Source organism: Sapajus apella, unplaced genomic scaffold, assembly GCF_009761245.1.
Source record: "Sapajus apella isolate SASKATOON/1434 unplaced genomic scaffold, GSC_monkey_1.0 scaffold2, whole genome shotgun sequence".
Taxonomy (NCBI): Eukaryota; Metazoa; Chordata; class Mammalia; order Primates; family Cebidae; genus Sapajus; species Sapajus apella.
In genome coordinates, this window is record NW_022436942.1 from 39,631,554 (window position 1) to 39,649,934 (window position 18,381).

Sequence of the window (18,381 nt, forward strand, 5' to 3'; positions counted from 1 at the left end):
GTGTAGCCTTCAGCCAAAGGCCCCTAGCAAATTACTGGTATAAGTCCAAGAGTCCAAAAGCTGAAGTACATGGAATCTGATGTTTGAGGGTGGGAAGCATTCAGCATGGGAGAAAGATGAAGTCCTGATGACTCTGCAAATCTGCCCTTTCCACTTTCTTCTGCCTGCTTTATTCCAGCAATTCTGGCAGCTGATTAGATGGTACCCACCCAGATTGAAGGTGGATCTGCCTCTCCCAGTCCACTGACTCAAATGTTAATCTCTTTTGTCAATACCCTCACAGACATACCCAGAAACAAAACTTTGCATCCTTCAATCAAATTAATGCTCAATATTAACCAACAAAATGATGTCATCCACTTTTCATGACTGTAAGCAAGAGATCTGAGCTGATTACTTTCAAATTTATGTCTCTAGTTTAGACTTCTTCCTGAATTCTAAAGCCTTATATCTAATTGCATTCGTGGCATTCTTACTTGAATATCTGATAGTGATTTCAAATGTAAAATGTCCAATGTGAGTTTTTTATTTTCTCTACAAACCTGTTCATACTAAAAGCTCAAAAGCACAGTCAATAAAAGCAAAAATAGACAAATGGGATTATATCAAACTAAAAACCACATGCACAGCAAAGGAAACAATCAACAGAATGAAAAGACAACCTGCAAAATTGAGAAAATATTTGCAAACTATTTATCCAACAAGGGATTAATATCCAAAATACAGCAGGAACTCAATAGCGGAAAAAAAATCTAATTTAAAAATGGACAAATGAGCTGAATGAATATCTCTCAAAAGAAGACATACAAATGGCCAACAGGCCTATGAAAGAATGTTTGATGTCACTAGTCATCAAGGAAATACAAATCAAAACCGCAATGAAATATGATCTTCCCCCATTTAGAATGGTTATTATCAAGAAGACAAAAAATAACAAATGCCAGTGAGAATGTAGAGAGAGTGGAATTATTATGCACTATTTAGTTTTCCTCAGAAAACTAAAATAGAACCATCATTATGATGCAGCAATCCCACTACCGGGTATATATCCAAAGGAAAGAAAATCAGTATGTCAAAGAGATGTCTATGCTTATGCAATAAGTGCTGCCACACTATTCACAATAGCCGAGATATAGAATCAACCTAAGTATTCATCAACGGATGAATGAATAAAGAAAATGTGCTATATATACACAATGGAATACTATTTGGCCATGAAAAAGAATGAAATCCTTTAATTTGTGGCAACATGGATGAGCTTTGAGAATATTATAATAATTGAAATAAGCTAGGAACAGAAAAATAAATACTGCATAGTCTCACTCATGCACACTGAAAAAGTTGATCTCATAGAAGTAGAGAGTAAAAAGAGTAGTGATTAAAAGTTGGGAAAGGGAAGAGGAGAGAGTAAGAGGTTGGGTAAATGAATGCAAAATTACAGCTAGATAGGAGAAATAAATTCTGTTGTCTATAGCTCTCTAGTGTGGCTATAATTAATCACAATTTATTTCATATTTTCAAATAGCTAGAAGAGCAGATTTCAGGTGTTCCCAATACAAAGAAATGAGAAATGTTTGAGGAGATGGATATGCTGTTACCCTGACCTAAGTATTACACATTGTATACATGTATCAAAATAGTCACACTGTATTCCATTAAAATGTACAATTATTTTTTTAAATGTACAATTATTATGTGTCAAAAATAAGAAAAGATGATTAAAAACTGCTCATCTTGGTGTCTTCCCCATCTTTTGAAGTCATTATTGATTTCTCTGTTTCTCTCATACCTCATATCTAATCTATTAGTAAATTCTGTTGGTTTTGCCTTCAAAATATATCCAGGTCTGGTCACTTCTTACCATCTCCATTGATACCACCCATGCTATCAATATTTCTTGACTGAATTGTTACAATAACCCTCTAACTATTCTCCCTCCTTTCACCTTTTAAACTCCCATAGGTTGGTCTATGGAAACCATGTGAAACTGTTAAACCATATACTATGTTCAAAACATTTCAGTGAATTTCTGTATGATTCAGAGTAAAAACCAAAGTCTTATAATTACCTGTTAGGACGTAAAGCACCACTTATCTTGCCTGCTCTTTCTGGCCATTTTCTGTTGTTCTTCCCCCTCATTTACTCTACTGTAGCCACCTGCTGTTCTTGCAACATTCCTGACATCCCTCTCCTTTAAGGTGGTTGGACTTGACTTTCCTTCTACCCACAATTCTTTCCCCCCAAATCCTGCAGGCCTCACTTACTTCCTTTGTGAACACTTGCTTCACATATCACCGGTGATATGTGAAACTTGGAGAACATTATTATAAGTGAAATAAGCCAGGAAGAGAAAAATAAATACTGCATGTTCTCATGAAGTGTTTATTTTTTTCTGAATAGTCTATTTGTGAACAGCCTATTTTCTGAAAAGCCTATTCTCTGAAAATTTTCTCTCATAGTCCTTACCACTTTTATAAATTCTGTGTAATTTGTTTATTTAATAGACATTAATATACAATTTCTGTTTCTCCTAACTATAAGATAAATGAGGGTAGGAATTTCAGTGTCTTTGGTTAGTGATGAACCCCCAGCTCCTAAAACAGTGCCTTGAACATAATAATCACTCACAAATATTGATTGAGTGGAGAATGTGCATATTTTAAAAATCTGTAAAGAAATCAACCAAAATGTTAATGGCCCTTCACTCTGGATAGCAAGATTGTAGGTGAATTCTACTTTCTATTATATATTTTTCTAAGTTTTCAAAATAGTCTACATTTAACAATATTATTTTTAATAAGAAAAGATCCCTTACATTTTACTACATATTTAGGTCTTTCGGCTGAGACTGGAAAGACAGAAATGCTGTAGTACACAGTGTATTTAAGAAACTCAAGATTTTCTGTAAGCAAATGTTCCTGGCTTATACTGTACTTTGGGAAAATCACCTAAAGTGCCTTCTCATTATTCTTTAAAGTAAAGTAAACTTGCTGGATTAGATTTTAGAGTCCCTGGAAAATTTAAATATATATTACTTTTTTATATTACTATTCTCTGACTACTGAGATGATTTCAATGTAAAAAAGTAAATTTTACCTTTTATTCCCTATTCCTTAAAGAATCTTTCTATTTCAAATAGATGTCATTCCATTACTACTTTTTTAACTTATACATTCCCTTTCTTTAAAAGAAATCCACGGATACTGCTCACAATTATATAAACTCAAATGTCATGCTTTTATGTTCCAGGTAAATAGACCAAGTTTCAGAGCAATTTGATAAATATTCACAAGGATGCCATAATAGATTTGAGACAGATCTTCATCTATAAAATGAGTATAATATTGGTACTAATTCACAATGCTTTTATAAGAAATTTAATAGAAGATGCTTAGCAAACTTCCTGCTACAAAGACTCAGACTTAAGACCTTATTAAGTTCTGTTATTATTGTAACTTTTGTTATGTAGTCCTTAATGTTTTATTCAAAAGTTTGACATACATTTTTAGAACCATTTGTTGTGCAGTATATCAGATTGTGAAGATAAAGTTAGATGCTAGAAATTTTGAGTAAGATTATCTAGTATTTAAGGTATTCTAAATATTAGGTAATTTTAAAACTAGCATGTTTCATGTATTGATTAAAAACTAAAACCTTATATCTACATACATAATGATGCAGTGTATGTAATTATATCTTTCTAGGGCTATTTATGTCCAAATGAATTTATTGCTACTCAAGGTCCACTACCAGGAACAGTTGGAGATTTTTGGAGAATGGTGTGGGAAACCAGAGCAAAAACATTAGTAATGCTAACACAGTGTTTTGAAAAAGGACGGGTAAGTTATTTGAAAATGTTTTCACAAATGTTTATTTTACAATTGGGTTAACATATGTGTGAATATTTCATCTGATACTGGGATTCATCAATAATCTGGACATCTACAAAGCAATTTTAACTTAGTCGCAATAACTGTGATATACATGCATATCAATATAACAATGACTGTTATGACTGATGATTTTCTCTGAATGCAGATCAGATGCCATCAGTATTGGCCAGAGGACAACAAGCCAGTTACCGTCTTTGGAGATATAGTGATTACAAAGCTAATGGAGGATGTTCAAATAAATTGGACTATCAGGGATCTGAAAATTGAAAGGGTAAAAATTTTTAAAAAGCGGGGGGGACAAGGGAACATGGTATAAAATATGAACAATTTAAATGTCTAAAATAAAATTAATTTCTAGAACTATCCCTTTCAAGGATACCTCTATAGTTAACAATGCTTTTGTATTGTTTTCTAAGCAGAATTTTGAATTGATATCAACCTTTAGTATCAATGTCACTGTATTTGTTCCAGATCACTCTAAAGTCTGCATTAACCAATTAGCATCACATTCTTAGGCTGACAAGAGGAGAAAAAGGAGAGAAAATGATGAGATCACTGGCTTTATTTCATGAAGAAACTGTAATATTTGACTTGAGACAGCAGTTTCCCAAATCACGCATCTCTGCGTCCTAATAATTTGATTTTCTATTTAATCCAGATCCAATATAGAAAAGGTCGTATGGAATCTCACTTTATCAGTTTACATAGATACCTATACACAGAAGATGATATAAGGATCTTTATACTTTTCACATATCAGATTCTCAATACCTGTATGTATGGAATAATTTGTGAATGTGTTCATTTAAGTTTGGGTCAAAATTGTTTTAAAACCTATTATACTGAGTGCTACAAAATGATATACTATATTTGTATATTAATATTCTATATTAACATTTATTTATAAGCTTTCTAATTGTTTTCATTCATACTGAAAGGCAATTCTCTTTATTGTGACAAGAAAAATCTCTCTTACAGGAAATAATGAAAACATTTGGTTTGGTAAACAGTCATTTTTAAAAGATCGCCTTCAAAAAGTGAGACAGTTGCCTTCAACCTTCATTGTGGGACTTAAATAATTTTGTCATTCATTAATCTGTCCCTTTGTCTAGCATGGGGATTACATGACTGTTCGACAGTGTAACTTTACTGCCTGGCCAGAGCATGGGGTTCCTGAGAACAGTGCCCCTCTAATTCACTTTGTGAAGTTGGTTCGAGCAAGCAGGGCACATGACACCACACCTATGATTGTTCACTGCAGGTAAGAAAGTGATATTTTTTGAAACATCTATTAAATGCCAGAAATAGTCTTTGAACACATTGGTCTCTCTATTGTTATAATTCCATTTTTTTAAATAAAATCTTCATGTAAATTTCTTCCAGCTTGCCATCTTCAGAGATTTCACATTTAGCATTTCTAGACACATTGGTATAATTTATGTTTTCTAACATGATAGATCTAAATCAGTCTTGACAAGTCTCTTTCACAATTGGAGTTTGGAGATTAGAGAAAAACGTAGTATGAATTCTACTTAAATGAGATGCTCAGAATAGGTAAATTTATAGAGACAGAAAATAGACTTGTGGTTGCTAGTGAGGAGGGAGATGAAAAATTAATATCTAGTGGGTACAGACCTTCTATTCGGGATGATGAGAAGTTCTGAAAATATATAGTGCTGATGTTTGCACAACATTGAGAATATACTTAATGCCACTGAATTGTACATGTAAAATAGTCAAAATGATCAATTCTCTGTTATTCATCTTTTACCATAATAAAAAGATTTTTTAAAGTAACAATATCTTGTAATTTTTTAAGATTTTATTATACCTTAAGTTCTGGGGCACATGTGAAGAATATGCAGGTTTGTTACAGTATACTATAATTATGTTGTTAAATATTGTGTGTTAGAAAAGATAAATTCATTCAATTTTTAAACTTTTATTTTAAAAAACCCAATAGGCAATTTAAATTGTTATACATTTTCCATAAATTCTCTGGATTTTTAAAATTATAAGACTAATGCATAAATGCTTGCTCATTATAAAATATGTGAACGACGCTTATATATATAAAACGTGTAGAACAAAAAGTAAAAGCCTCATTTTTACCTTCTCAACTTAAAACCCCTCCTTACAGGTAAAAAGCTTAATATAATAGTATATACCAAAAATAGTATAACAATCTGCTTCTACAGTCAGTGATTGATTTTATGCTGGCATCTTGGTGATTAAAACCTTTGGTAGACAGTAGGTGCCTTCAGCTTCTCTGAATCATGCAAATACACTGCCATGGGCACTAAACGAAAAGTACTTTTTCCTTTTTAGCCTCAAAAAGAGTAGTGTCTCCTCCCTTGTGATTTAAATAGATAAAAGATAGAAAGAAAGTATGTTCATATTATTTATTATCTTTCAATATCATTTGAAAATCGTCTACTACATATTTATCTCTAACTTCAACTTCTCACCTTGACTTTAGACTTCTACATTGGGCTTCCAGTTCAACTTGACAGCCATCCAGACTAAAAAGTTCTAGAAATTTGATGTGTACAAAACAGAACACTTGACTCAATCTCCAAATTCACCCCTGCTCAGTTGTCCCTATCTTGGTAAACAGCAAGTCCCTTCCATTAGAGCCAAAAGTGCTAGAGTCATCCTTGATTCTGCTTCCTTTCACATTCCACACCTAACCCACCAGCAAATACTCTGATCCCTGGCCATGCCTCACCTCCTCACTGCACTCTCACCTCCCTGGTCTCCCCTGATTTGTGAACATTCAAAAATGCTCCCAACTCAGGTCTCTTCTCATTTTGCTTCTTCTGGCTACCATGATCTTCTCCCTGATACCCACATGGTGTGTTCTCTAACCTTAAGCAAGTATCTTATCAAATATTACATTATCAGAGAAGTTTTCTCTGTTGACTCCATCCTACCCTATCACCTTCTATCTCCTTAACCTGTTTTTGTTTTTGTTTGTTTTCCCCAGTATGGCATTTCTTACCACCAGTCATGTTCTTTGCCTGTTAATTTATGTGCTATTTTCCTCTAGAATATAAGCTCTATAAATGCAGGGACTTTGTGTTGTTCACTGCTCTGCCCCAGGTGCTCAGAACAGTGTTTAACACTCAAAATGTACTTAACAATTCAACGGCTGTGCGGAATATGTTTATACATGTTACTCTAATCAGTTAATGTTGTAAGGCTCACAATTTCTTAGGTCAAATTATAGGAAATTGCCAATATTTAAATGTTTCTACTACAGAACTATAAAAATGGCAGTTTCATGTGGTTCAAAGTAATATTTATAAGACTAGATAACCTTTCAACGTTTTTTTCAGATTAATTTCCTTTATTAACCATTTAATTTCCTAGGGATCTTGTCTTTCTGACAATAGGAATTTCTAACAGTAGGAATTTCTGAGTCAATCTTGTGAGGTTTATCAGTTAACAGTTTCTATGGAGCACATGCCAGTCTTTGAGTATTAATATAATTTCTTAAAAGAAAATAGTTTTTCAATTTTGTTATCTATAGGAGGTAAAATAAATTCTAGAGAAAGAAAGTGAAAAGGACACTTGCAAGACTATTTTTCAAAATGATGCAAAGAAAATGCTTTATGAGCTAAATATTGAACATTTGTAATGTTTAGCATTTCTGCTGCTAACTGAAAATTTAGTCAATATAGAGTCTCTGGTATTAAGAATTTTCAATGATTTTTTAATAATCTCTATTATTCTCCAACAACACCCCCTAAAATATTAAGAAATAAGAGGCTAATCTCCACTGATTAAAGAAAGAGAAACTCAAATGTTTGATAGCATATTAATGATAATCATCTTGCCCTATTTAAACAGTCTTCATAACCGTAAAAAAAATCCAAAGAAAGTCTGCCTCCAAGTAAGAGAAGAAACTGTTAGAATTTTTTGCTATCGTAGCTCATTATCTTTATCCCCATCAAGATGAACAACCCTTTGCTGAACAATTTTCATGTAATTTTACTCTTCCTGCAGTGCTGGAGTTGGAAGAACTGGAGTTTTTATTGCTCTGGACCATTTAACACAACATATAAATGACCATGATTTTGTGGATATATATGGACTAGTAGCTGAACTGAGAAGTGAAAGAATGTGCATGGTGCAGAATCTGGTAAGATATCTAATCCTGCACTGCATTCTAAAGTTCCAGAATTTCCACAGGGGAGGTTGTAGTGGCAGCAGTCTGGATGGACATGGTCTTGAAGCTGTATTTGCATGGTGGAAGCTCTTTTCCTACGTTATAAGCTTTTTGGGGAAGTCCTGGGGAGGGCAGCTGATAGCAATTACAGGAGAACTAATGCCCATGTGCCATTGTCACCCTGCAGCATTGTTACTGATGTCTCATCTTAACTCATTATACTGATAGGTATGTAGGAAATAATTTATAAATTGATTTATCTTTGTCATTTAGCAGCTTTGGAATCTCAAAAAATGAACTCAAGTCAATAGCTTTTCAATGCCAATATCTTTTGAAAAGTTATAAGTGGGAAAACAGTTTAAAATATTGATCATAATGAAGTTCTGTGGATTTTACTTCTCTATATTTATCCCTATTGCATACCATTACTAATAATCAATATTGTAGCATGCTATCAACTGTTAACTGGGAATTTTTTGTTTGTTGTTTTGGCTCACACACAAAAAAATTTATAAAATATATACAATTTTAATTTTTAAAATTGCAGAGTATAATGGTAATGTGGCTAAAAACCTCTACTGAGTGTCTACTGGGTACCAGTTGCTATATGAGACCCTTCACATGTATTATCTTATTTAATCCTAATTAAATTCTTTATTTGTAAGGCACGGTCAGTAAAACCAATCAACAGACTAAATATTACTGGCTCTGCTTTACAAACAGGGAAGCACATGTTCCAAGAAGTTAAATGATATTCCAAGATGATATTACTGATAAGTTCCAGAGCCCAAATTCAAACCTTTGTCTGTATAACTACAGTATGCATGATATTCCTATCTGTAGCTTTGGATTGAAATTTGTATGCTACACAAACAGATATTTTCTTGCAATAAATGCACAGATCTGCTTTAACAATATTTTCCAGGTTACATTCTAGAAAACATACATGGCCTCAAAGTAGTTAAAGATTTGAGAAAATGAGTTCTCTGCTAAAATAAGTATGAGAAAGAAATTAAACTGATTTTGAAACACATAAATTTTTATGGCCTTAATGCTAATTTCACTGACCATTACAAAAATGGATCCCTATGGGCAACTTTTCTCAAACTTTGATGACTGTAGAGCTCTTCAATCCTTTTTGACCCAGACCTGTAGGAACATGTCATGGAACGTTAATCCTCCTTGGAAGATGCAGCTGTAGACCAGAGATATCCAAACTTTTTAGACAAACTTCCCTTTTAGGAAAGATGTTGGAGCTTCAACTCTAATACAGATATATTTATCTTTAAATGTAGACTGTTTGGTTATATAAATTATAAACATAAATAAGAAATTGAAAAACATGAGATAAATATCAAAGAAGCAATATTTTCAAAACCTCGCTCATTGCTCAGTCTTCTTATTATCATTAGGTATTTTCAGAAAAGGAAATATACACTTAGGACAAAATGCTTTTATTTTGATAGTGGTTTTAAGTATATATTTTAAGTTTTTATGCTTTTTTAAAAAAGAGATCTAGCTTTTTGTCAGGTCTGATTACATTGTTGTTATATTTACCTCATAGTATGACTACAAAAGTATTCTAGGAGCATGATGAAGGTGTCAGCCTTGCCAGTTTTTGTCGTTCATTTGGGCTTGCATGATAAATATTATCTTTAATTCATAGTCTCTTTGTAGGAATCTTCCTCAGTTACTTTGATAATTAGGTAAACTAGGTAATATAATGCATATTCATTCCCTTATATACTGAGTTAACAAATGAGTTAAGTGTCACTCTTTCCCTGGGATACTTCAGAAATGGAATATTACACATGACCAGGGCCAGCCTCATGGGTATGCAACATGGGTAGTTTCACAGGCCCTCACATTTAAAAGGGCCCTGAAATTGGTTTAATTTTTGCTGTCACTGTCTTGAAAAATCTTAAAATTACATTTTGAGGCAGGAACTTTCCATTTTGAAGTGGAATTTTACATTTTGCATTCTCTCTAATCCAAGTTGGGCTGGCAAATTAGGTAGCTGGTCTTTATCAACGGGTCTTATGAAGATTCTAATATCAACCCAATTATTAATCATTATTAAAATTCAATTTCCTTCTCACTTTTAGTTAAAAATAAAGATAAATAGAAAGATAACATTTTCCTCCATGTCTCTAGATGTACACATATACACTGGTGATCAATGCTCTTAATGAAATTAAGGGTTGGCTCTCTTGGGTAGGATACAGGATGGAACTGATTGTTTCCTTCTAGAGTCTAGAGTCAATCTTCAAACAGTAAAAGTTGAAAAAACTTCCATGTTCTATGACTTTGTAAAACTAAATTCTGTAATGAGTGTGTTCAAGAGTGTCTATTAATAATTTTACATAATTTAGTAGTCAATATATGTTATAAACTTCATGCATTATTCTATTTAACCAACCATAGCGAATTGTCACAGCTTGGGATGGGAGCTTGGGGTGGTGGGGGTTGAGGGGAGGTGTGATTAGAAAGAGAAGGTTTTTGAAGTCACAGAACTAAATTCAGAATACAGCTCTGCTAATTGTTGGCTCTGTGATTTTGTTCAATTAGCTTCTCTGAACTATTTCTCTTTTGTAAAATAACCCTGTTACACTTTTCACAAACTTGTTATCAGTGTTAAATAAGAAAAAGTTTGTAAATCACCAACCTGGTGCCCAGCAGGCAGTAAATGTTCAATATGATTTTTTTTTCTGATTGTCTTCTTGCTGAAAAACAGGTACTCAGAAGCCCTCTTTTATCTGTCTTAGTTCCCAGAAGTTTGGCTCTTTACTGTTTTTTCCCTGTGATGACAAACAGAGAAATGATCACACCTCGCCTCTGGTCCTTAAGCGCCAGCATTGCTTTGCACAAGAGCAGTTTCTTGTTTTCTTTTCCTGCACTCCAGAGTGATTGCAGTTTCTATGAAGAATGTTCCTGTCTTACAGCACATACTGCAACAGCCATGGGCGGCTGGGGGAAGGCAGCAGCTTCAACAATATACTGCCACTAAAAGGCACTGAGGGGCATGGCCCTTACCCAAGAGAAAGCTTTGATTTCTTTCACTCAAAAAATAATGCACTGGGGGCTGAGTGCGGTGGCTCATGCCTGTAATCCCAGCACTTTGGGAGGCTGAGGTGGGCAGATCACCAGAGGTCAGGAGTTCGAGACCAGCCTGACCAACATAGCAAAACCCCTTCTCTACTAAAAATACAAAAATCAGCTGGGCGTGGTGGCATGTGCCCATAATCCTATCGACTCCAGAAGCTGAGACAGGAGAATCGCTTGAAACCAGAGGCAGAGTTTGCAGTGAGCCGAGATTGCGCCACCGCACTCCAGCCTGGGTGTCAGAGCAAGACTGTCTCAAACAACAACAATAACAACAACTACAAATAACAACAACAACAACAAAAAGCAATGCATTGTAGCCCCAGGAAATTTGAAAGGCCTTTCTGAGAGAATGCTCTGTAATGAGATAATATCCTAAGATACTCTTAGTGCCTCACATAAGTGGAAATTTACTCATAGAAGCTCATATAGTGGAAGAAAAAAAAGTTAACATATTTTGGGTGCCCACTTTTTTGCTGGGCATTTTACATATGTTAAATCCTTTAAATCTTACAACACAGGATTTATGACACACACTTCCACCACCAGATGAGGAAACTGTGCATCAGAAGAGTTTAATTCTAAAGGTAATATGGCTATCTAGGACAGAAACTGGGATTAAACTTTTTTCACAACAGTACACTGCTTTCTTGGCAGTAACCCATAATGGCAGAGGGAACTTGGAACCTGTAGGACTGTCTCACGAAGCTCAGCCTGCTCTGCTGGCAAAGTTTACACCTATCATTCTTTCCAGTGGAGAAGATAAAATCAGGAGAGTCAGAAGTATCACACCCCAAATGTGACTTCAAATTCTAATGTGTTTATAAAAATGAGTAAATAAAATACTAGAACTCATAAATTTAAATGATTTCCAAAAAGATTATGTTGTGTCAACATATTTCTGCCAATAATATAATTCATTGTTTCATGTATGTTTGAAAGCACACCCTTGGAATTACCTTAAGAAGTAACTTTCTAGCAATTTCAATAGAAATTTTATTGCTTTATGACAACACTTCATTTCTTACCAAAACTGAATTCTACAAACTTGATCATCCACCTCATTTACAAAACTTGACACCTAATGACATTTGAATTTTCTCCAAATTACATCTGCTCTTAAACAGTGAAGATTGCCTAGCCATGAGAATTAAATGAGGCTAAGTAAAGAGACATTTATGATGCAACTACTATGTGCCACGCACTATTATAGGCAACCGGAATATAGCAGTGAATATGACAGAGTTCTGCCCTCACAGAACTGATGTTCCAGTAATGAGATGTTCATGGAAACATTTTATAATCTACAAAGGAATAGATACTCATAATCATGACTAACAATTTCTGAAGACAATTAGAGGAGTTCCAAAAGGTTTGGTGGTATAGCAGCAATAGATATGAATATAACTTCTGAAGCTGATCACGTTTGAGAATGTTCTATTTAAATCATTGGCAATTTGAATATATGTCTTAAACATTTGGTGATATTGCTTCAAAGTCAGATATGTCTGTTATGTACAAATGAGGGTGATTTAAAATATACTTTTTTCTTAGCTTTAACTACTTTTGTTAAGGTCCAAACTCAGAGATGCTAGTAGGTTATTGAATTACATTGAAAAAATTTGGAGGATCCAAATGGTACTGAATTTAACCCAAACATTCAGATGCAGTATTAGGAATCCTTGACCAGCACCTGGATGTTTGGGCATTTCAATGACTCGCTGCCTTTTATTTACAAAACAGGACCAAATACTTGACCTTAAGTAGGCCACATATCCAGGTGACTAACAGATTTGTTAAACATATTTTAAATGCACTGATGATGTATATATATGCTCACTCACATATTTCAAAAGTAAATTTAGTATTTGTATTCCAACAGTCATTCTAACAAGAAAATTGTAAGAGAAGTTACTCAATTAGATTTAACAGAAAAAAGGAAACTCATAAACAAATTTAAGTAATACAATTTTCTACTTCTTATAATCACAGCAAGAAAGAATATATTAACACTTGGTGTTTAGTGACAAGTGTTAGAAAAAAACTTGAAGCTTCAGGAGACCACAGGAATTTAGAAAGCCTCATATATGAAATGGTAGAAAATAATATATATACTATGTTAAATTCTGTGTCTGTAACTTAGCTATTGATTTGATGAATTCAGTACTTCTTTTAGCTTTAACGCTGTAACTCCTTGTATAAAGCTCTTCATCCATCTATTTGTTTAACCATTCTGTCTTTGGTATCTAGGCACAGTATATCTTTTTACACCAGTGCATTCTGGATCTCTTATCAAATAAGGGAAGTAATCAGCCCATCTGTTTTGTTAACTATTCAGCACTTCAGAAGATGGACTCTTTGGATGCCATGGAAGGTAAACAGAAACAACAATATGTACCCAACTTACTAGTGTGCCAATTACAGTAGGAAAAATTTCAAAATAACCATATGTTAAAAGTGTTTAAGAAACTGGATTAGTGCACAGATCAGATTTTTTTTTAACTTCTCTGTAATCCAAGTTGGGCTAATAATATCCTTTCTGTCTGCATTATATTTTTATCATGAAACATTTAAATTTTGAACTTTTAACTGCAATATTCTCTTGTAACATGTTACTTTCTGTTTTAGGTGATGTTGAACTTGAATGGGAAGAAACCACTATGTAAATATTCAGATCAAAGGATACAATTGGAAGATATTTTTAAATTCCAGGGGCCAAAGTTACCCCCTCATTCTTCTGGATTAAAATGGGCAAACTTAAAGAAATATCGATGCTTCCCTAACTGTGCCTTTCCAAGTGGATTGAACATTTTAAGACTAGTTCTAGAAAATAGCTAATTCAGAATAATTATTTGTTTTGTACAGAATAAATATTATGCATTTTAAATGCTTAAGAAAAGACATCCCATATGTTTTTGAAGTCCTTCATATTTTGGAACAAGCCAAATGAAAATTATTGTATTAGCATTAATGTTTCAATGTGAATTTTCCCTATGTGTTGGATTTAATTTTGAACAAAAGTTATAAATGTTGATTCAGTAGTGTTGTTTTGGCTTCCAGGGTGTTGACGTTTCTTGTGGATAATTTCCAGGACTGTCATAATGATCTGTACTTCCATGTACGCCCTTGTGTTTTGAATCCTCTGTTTTATGAGTGCTGAGATATCATCTCATGATCCCGAACAGCTGAACAGTAACCCCCTGACACTGCAGGGATTACTTAGCTTTTATACAACACACAGTAGCTCTTCAGGGACACTTAGGGCTATTTAATTTGCATTGTGATCTTCAGTTTGAAAAATTAAAAAGAAAAATTAAAAGTGCAATTGCACACATGCAGTTACAAAGTACCATTCTAGCTGACCTACATTTGTAAACTTTCAGGCACAAGTTTTACCCCTGTATTGTGTATTCAAATATATAGTTAAATGTATTAGAGTATTCACCCATTAGATATATATTCAACCTAATATTAACAATTCTGAAGAATTTTTTTCAGCAAAAATGTATCAAAAGAGTAATAAGAACACATATTGTGTTGCAAGCTTGTAAACCAATGATGTGCTGCTGTAGTGCCAACAGAGACTTCCAAATGGATTATATTAAATGGCCTTCATTTCATTTCCCAAGGTTGATTATTGAGCAGTATACTTGGTGGAACTGAAAACAAATTAACCATGTGTAGCAAATTCGAGATTGCCTTAAAGAAAATCTTTCAGCCTCCATCTTATTAAATAGTGACCATGTACTAAGTTTTGAATTATATGAAGTCATTTTGTCATAGATTTCAATTAACAGTAATAGAAATAAATAGTGTTAATTATTCTCTCTATGGTAAGAATTATATCTTATGCTTATTTCTGCTGAATATACATAGAAGAAATGTGATGGCCAATAAAATCAAATTTTAATGAATTATCTAGCAGCATAATTTCAGAACCTCCTATATAAATAAATATTTGATTTTGTATCTCATATTAAGACATAATAATTATATTAATTCTCAAATATAATATATAAAATAAAGATTTGCATATAAGTAGAATATAATGACATAATTTATGTAATATAAATAATTAACATATAATTATTTCTTAAGATATCCGTAGATAGTAAGTAATTTTAATGTGAGATTTACTATCCAAGAAATTAAAGCCCTTAGTTTCACAGCCTCTGGAAAAGTGTAAAATTGGCTTCCCTTTTTTTCATGGCAAGGAAGTATAAATAAATACAATCAACCACTGTTTCACCCAATAAGTTTATAGAAAGTAACTTAAAGCAATAAAAAATGATAACTCTAAAAGATTCATGTAGGGGTTATACATTCTTTAGTTTCTTCTATGTCAGTCATTGAAAATGTATGGCAAGCCACTATGGAGTTTTGTATCACGAAAGACAGATAACATAGCCTGTGGTAAGTATTGTTGAGGTTACTTTTTAATGTATCATATGATTTTAAAACATAATTCAATCTACAGGCCAGCTCACTTTCTATTATATCTGTATAAATCAGATGTGTAGAAGATAGAGTTTGACCCATGTACACATACATATATGTGTATATAAAACACAATTTGAATACTAAGTCTCTCTAACCATGCTTATCAAACTTTAATGTTTATACAGAATACCTGGGGATTGTGTTAAAATGCAGAGTCTGCTTCACTAAAAATAGAATAGTCCTGAGAGTCATTTCTAGCAAGTACTTGAGTTATAATATTGCTGCCTAATCTCAGGATATATGTTGAATAATGTATGAATCTCTAAAAGACATAAGTCAGGATCAGAACAATTTTAAATCTACCTGAAATTATTTAAAACATGTTTTTAAAAAGATTTAACATCAATATAAAAAGAATTGTAACCATTTATAAAATATACATAGCTAGCTATGTCAAGACACTAACTAAAATTAAACTGAAACCCAGATATGAAGGATAGCTAAACTTTCTTTTAATGATATTGTGAAAGAAGCAATTTATAGCCAGGTTCTATAGGTGGCTACTAGTGCTAATTAAAATAATGAAGAACATCTGTAACATTTTTAGATCAGATTTGTCAAAATACATTGAAGCACATGTACAATAAATGAGCAACATGTGTTTCATATGAAGCAAATGAAACTGGAGCCTCTCAGAATGGTTTGCCAGAGACAAGAGCAGCTGTGGGTATCACCTCTACTTTCATTCTGCTTTAAAATGCCTCATTTTTTTCTTTCAGTTTATAGGTGAAATATGTAATAAGTCTTTTGCAGAAAAACTAATTAAACCTTGATCTCTTCATAAAGGAGATGGTGATTCATTCCACATATTGAACCAAACACTCGATTTTAAAATGAAATTTAAGTTCAGCAAAGTATTCTATAAGTCCATGCCATTATTCTGATAATCACATCCATTTTCATTAGCCAACCTTTAGAAAATTCAGTGAACTTTTATGAGAAACTTGGGACACAATGATTTGAACTTCTCAACTGAATTATATTTTTTAAAAGTTTATAAAGCAGAATGTTGGCAAAATAGCTAGTCTTCTTAGGACAAGCAATATTTCATGGTAAATGACTTTATAAATATGGATAGAGTTTCCATGTAGAATCAGGGCTGGTACACCAGCAGCTCATGGAGATGTTCTGAGAAACAGAATAGATTATGTATAGGAAAATGTTTTGAAAAGCACAGTGAACTTTACAAAGTTAGGATAATCTTTTACCAAGACTAGTCAATGCGTAATGTTTGTGAAAAAGATAATGCATCCCATTTTAAGATTGTATTGTACTTTGTGGGTATTAGTATCATATTTGTATGTCTGTTTCACATGCACAGACTGAAGAGAAAATTATGGCAGCTACATTGACTTCTGGTAAGTAAAACTACTGATATTTACTAAGTAAAAAATTAAGTGCTTTTTCAATGAATTTTTGATTAAAATTAATATATAGACTTGTACACAAATAATATAAAACATAATTTGGAAAACAAGCCAAGAAAATTTTCATTTCAGAAGATTCAATTGGACATTCTAAATCAGTATCTGCGATATTGTCCTCTGAAAATAAAACTCATTTAATAGAAGGTTTAATCTGTTAACAGGATTATGTTCCTAAAGTCACAACCTTAAATTATTTTAATTTTACTAAAAGTATTGTTAGGTTGGGAAGTCATTTTAGTAAATTATAAACTTTTTAGAGTACTTTTACATCCATCATCCCTATTAATCCTTACAAAATCCTTTAAGATTGGCAGGGTCCTGTACTACAGGAAAGATAATGAAAGCTTAATTGCTATGCCTGAAACCACATTTATTAGTAAAAGTTGAGGCTGAAATTAAAACTAAGTTTCTATGACTCCTGGAAAGTACTCTTTTCATAACCTTATGTCAGTCTCTCCGTAAGTCAAATGACATGCTTTGAATAGCGTAAAATGCTCATGATAAAGAAAGGTTATAATCATCATATGTCCCAATTCCCTACCAGCCAGTCAGAGATTTTCTGCTAATCGTATGAAAATAAGTAACAGAAACCGCAGACGATTTTAGAGGTAAATAAGCTCTTAGCATGAATTTACAAGAGTAAAAATAATCTTGATGAATACAATAATATTAAAGAAGAAATGTAAAAGAAGCAAAAAAATTAAAATATTAAAAAGGAAAGAAAAAAGAACACTGAAATTTATAGAATAATGAAAATAAAGCTAAAAAAAGAGAAGAGGTTGTCAAAGTCAAAAAAGCTCCATAGCATTTCTCTCTCTCTCTCTCTCTCTGTTTCTCTATGTATGTATATATATATATATATATATATATATATACATACATACATATAAAATGTGTGTATGTATATATAATCAAATCCTATCAACTCCTTTACCCTACTAATAAGCAAAAGAAAGGAAAAGAGTAAGAAAAAGATAGAAGAAACAGGACAAAAAAGAAAGCTAGAAGATATAAAAGAAAGAAAAATGAAAGAAATATTCTGTAATTCAATATTTGAATCTTTAAGGAGTGCCTGGCACTGTGCTGGAATCATAACATGAGTTGGTATTTTATCTCATTTAAACCTCATCTATGAGATTAACTTCACTAAAAGAGTAGGAAATGGAAGCATGGGGGGATGAAGAAGGTGCCCAAATTCTCACATAGAGTAATTGGTGGTATAGAATTCAAATCCAGGGCTATCTGGCTGAAGTTCAAGTTCCTTTCAAGGTATGTATCCAACCTTATT

The 18,381-nt window shown here is 32.9% G+C and overlaps 1 protein-coding gene and 1 long non-coding RNA gene across 3 annotated transcripts in view; one reads left to right on the plus strand and one right to left on the minus strand.

Moving 5' to 3' along the window:
• Nucleotides 1-15,052, plus strand: part of PTPRQ (protein tyrosine phosphatase receptor type Q) — a 240,750-nt gene extending 225,698 nt beyond the window's left edge. For both annotated transcript variants that reach the window (XM_032296569.1, XM_032296577.1), the window contains 6 exons: nt 3,705-3,839; nt 4,039-4,164; nt 5,006-5,154; nt 7,902-8,037; nt 13,417-13,540; nt 13,795-15,052. In XM_032296569.1, coding sequence (XP_032152460.1) covers nt 3,705-3,839; nt 4,039-4,164; nt 5,006-5,154; nt 7,902-8,037; nt 13,417-13,540; nt 13,795-13,832 — 708 coding nt within the window. In that variant the 3' untranslated portion in view covers nt 13,833-15,052. The remainder of the gene's footprint in view (nt 1-3,704; nt 3,840-4,038; nt 4,165-5,005; nt 5,155-7,901; nt 8,038-13,416; nt 13,541-13,794) is intronic.
• Nucleotides 1-18,381, minus strand: part of LOC116563835 — a 64,365-nt gene that overhangs the window by 20,945 nt on the left and 25,039 nt on the right. The gene's annotated exons all lie outside the window — the stretch shown is intronic.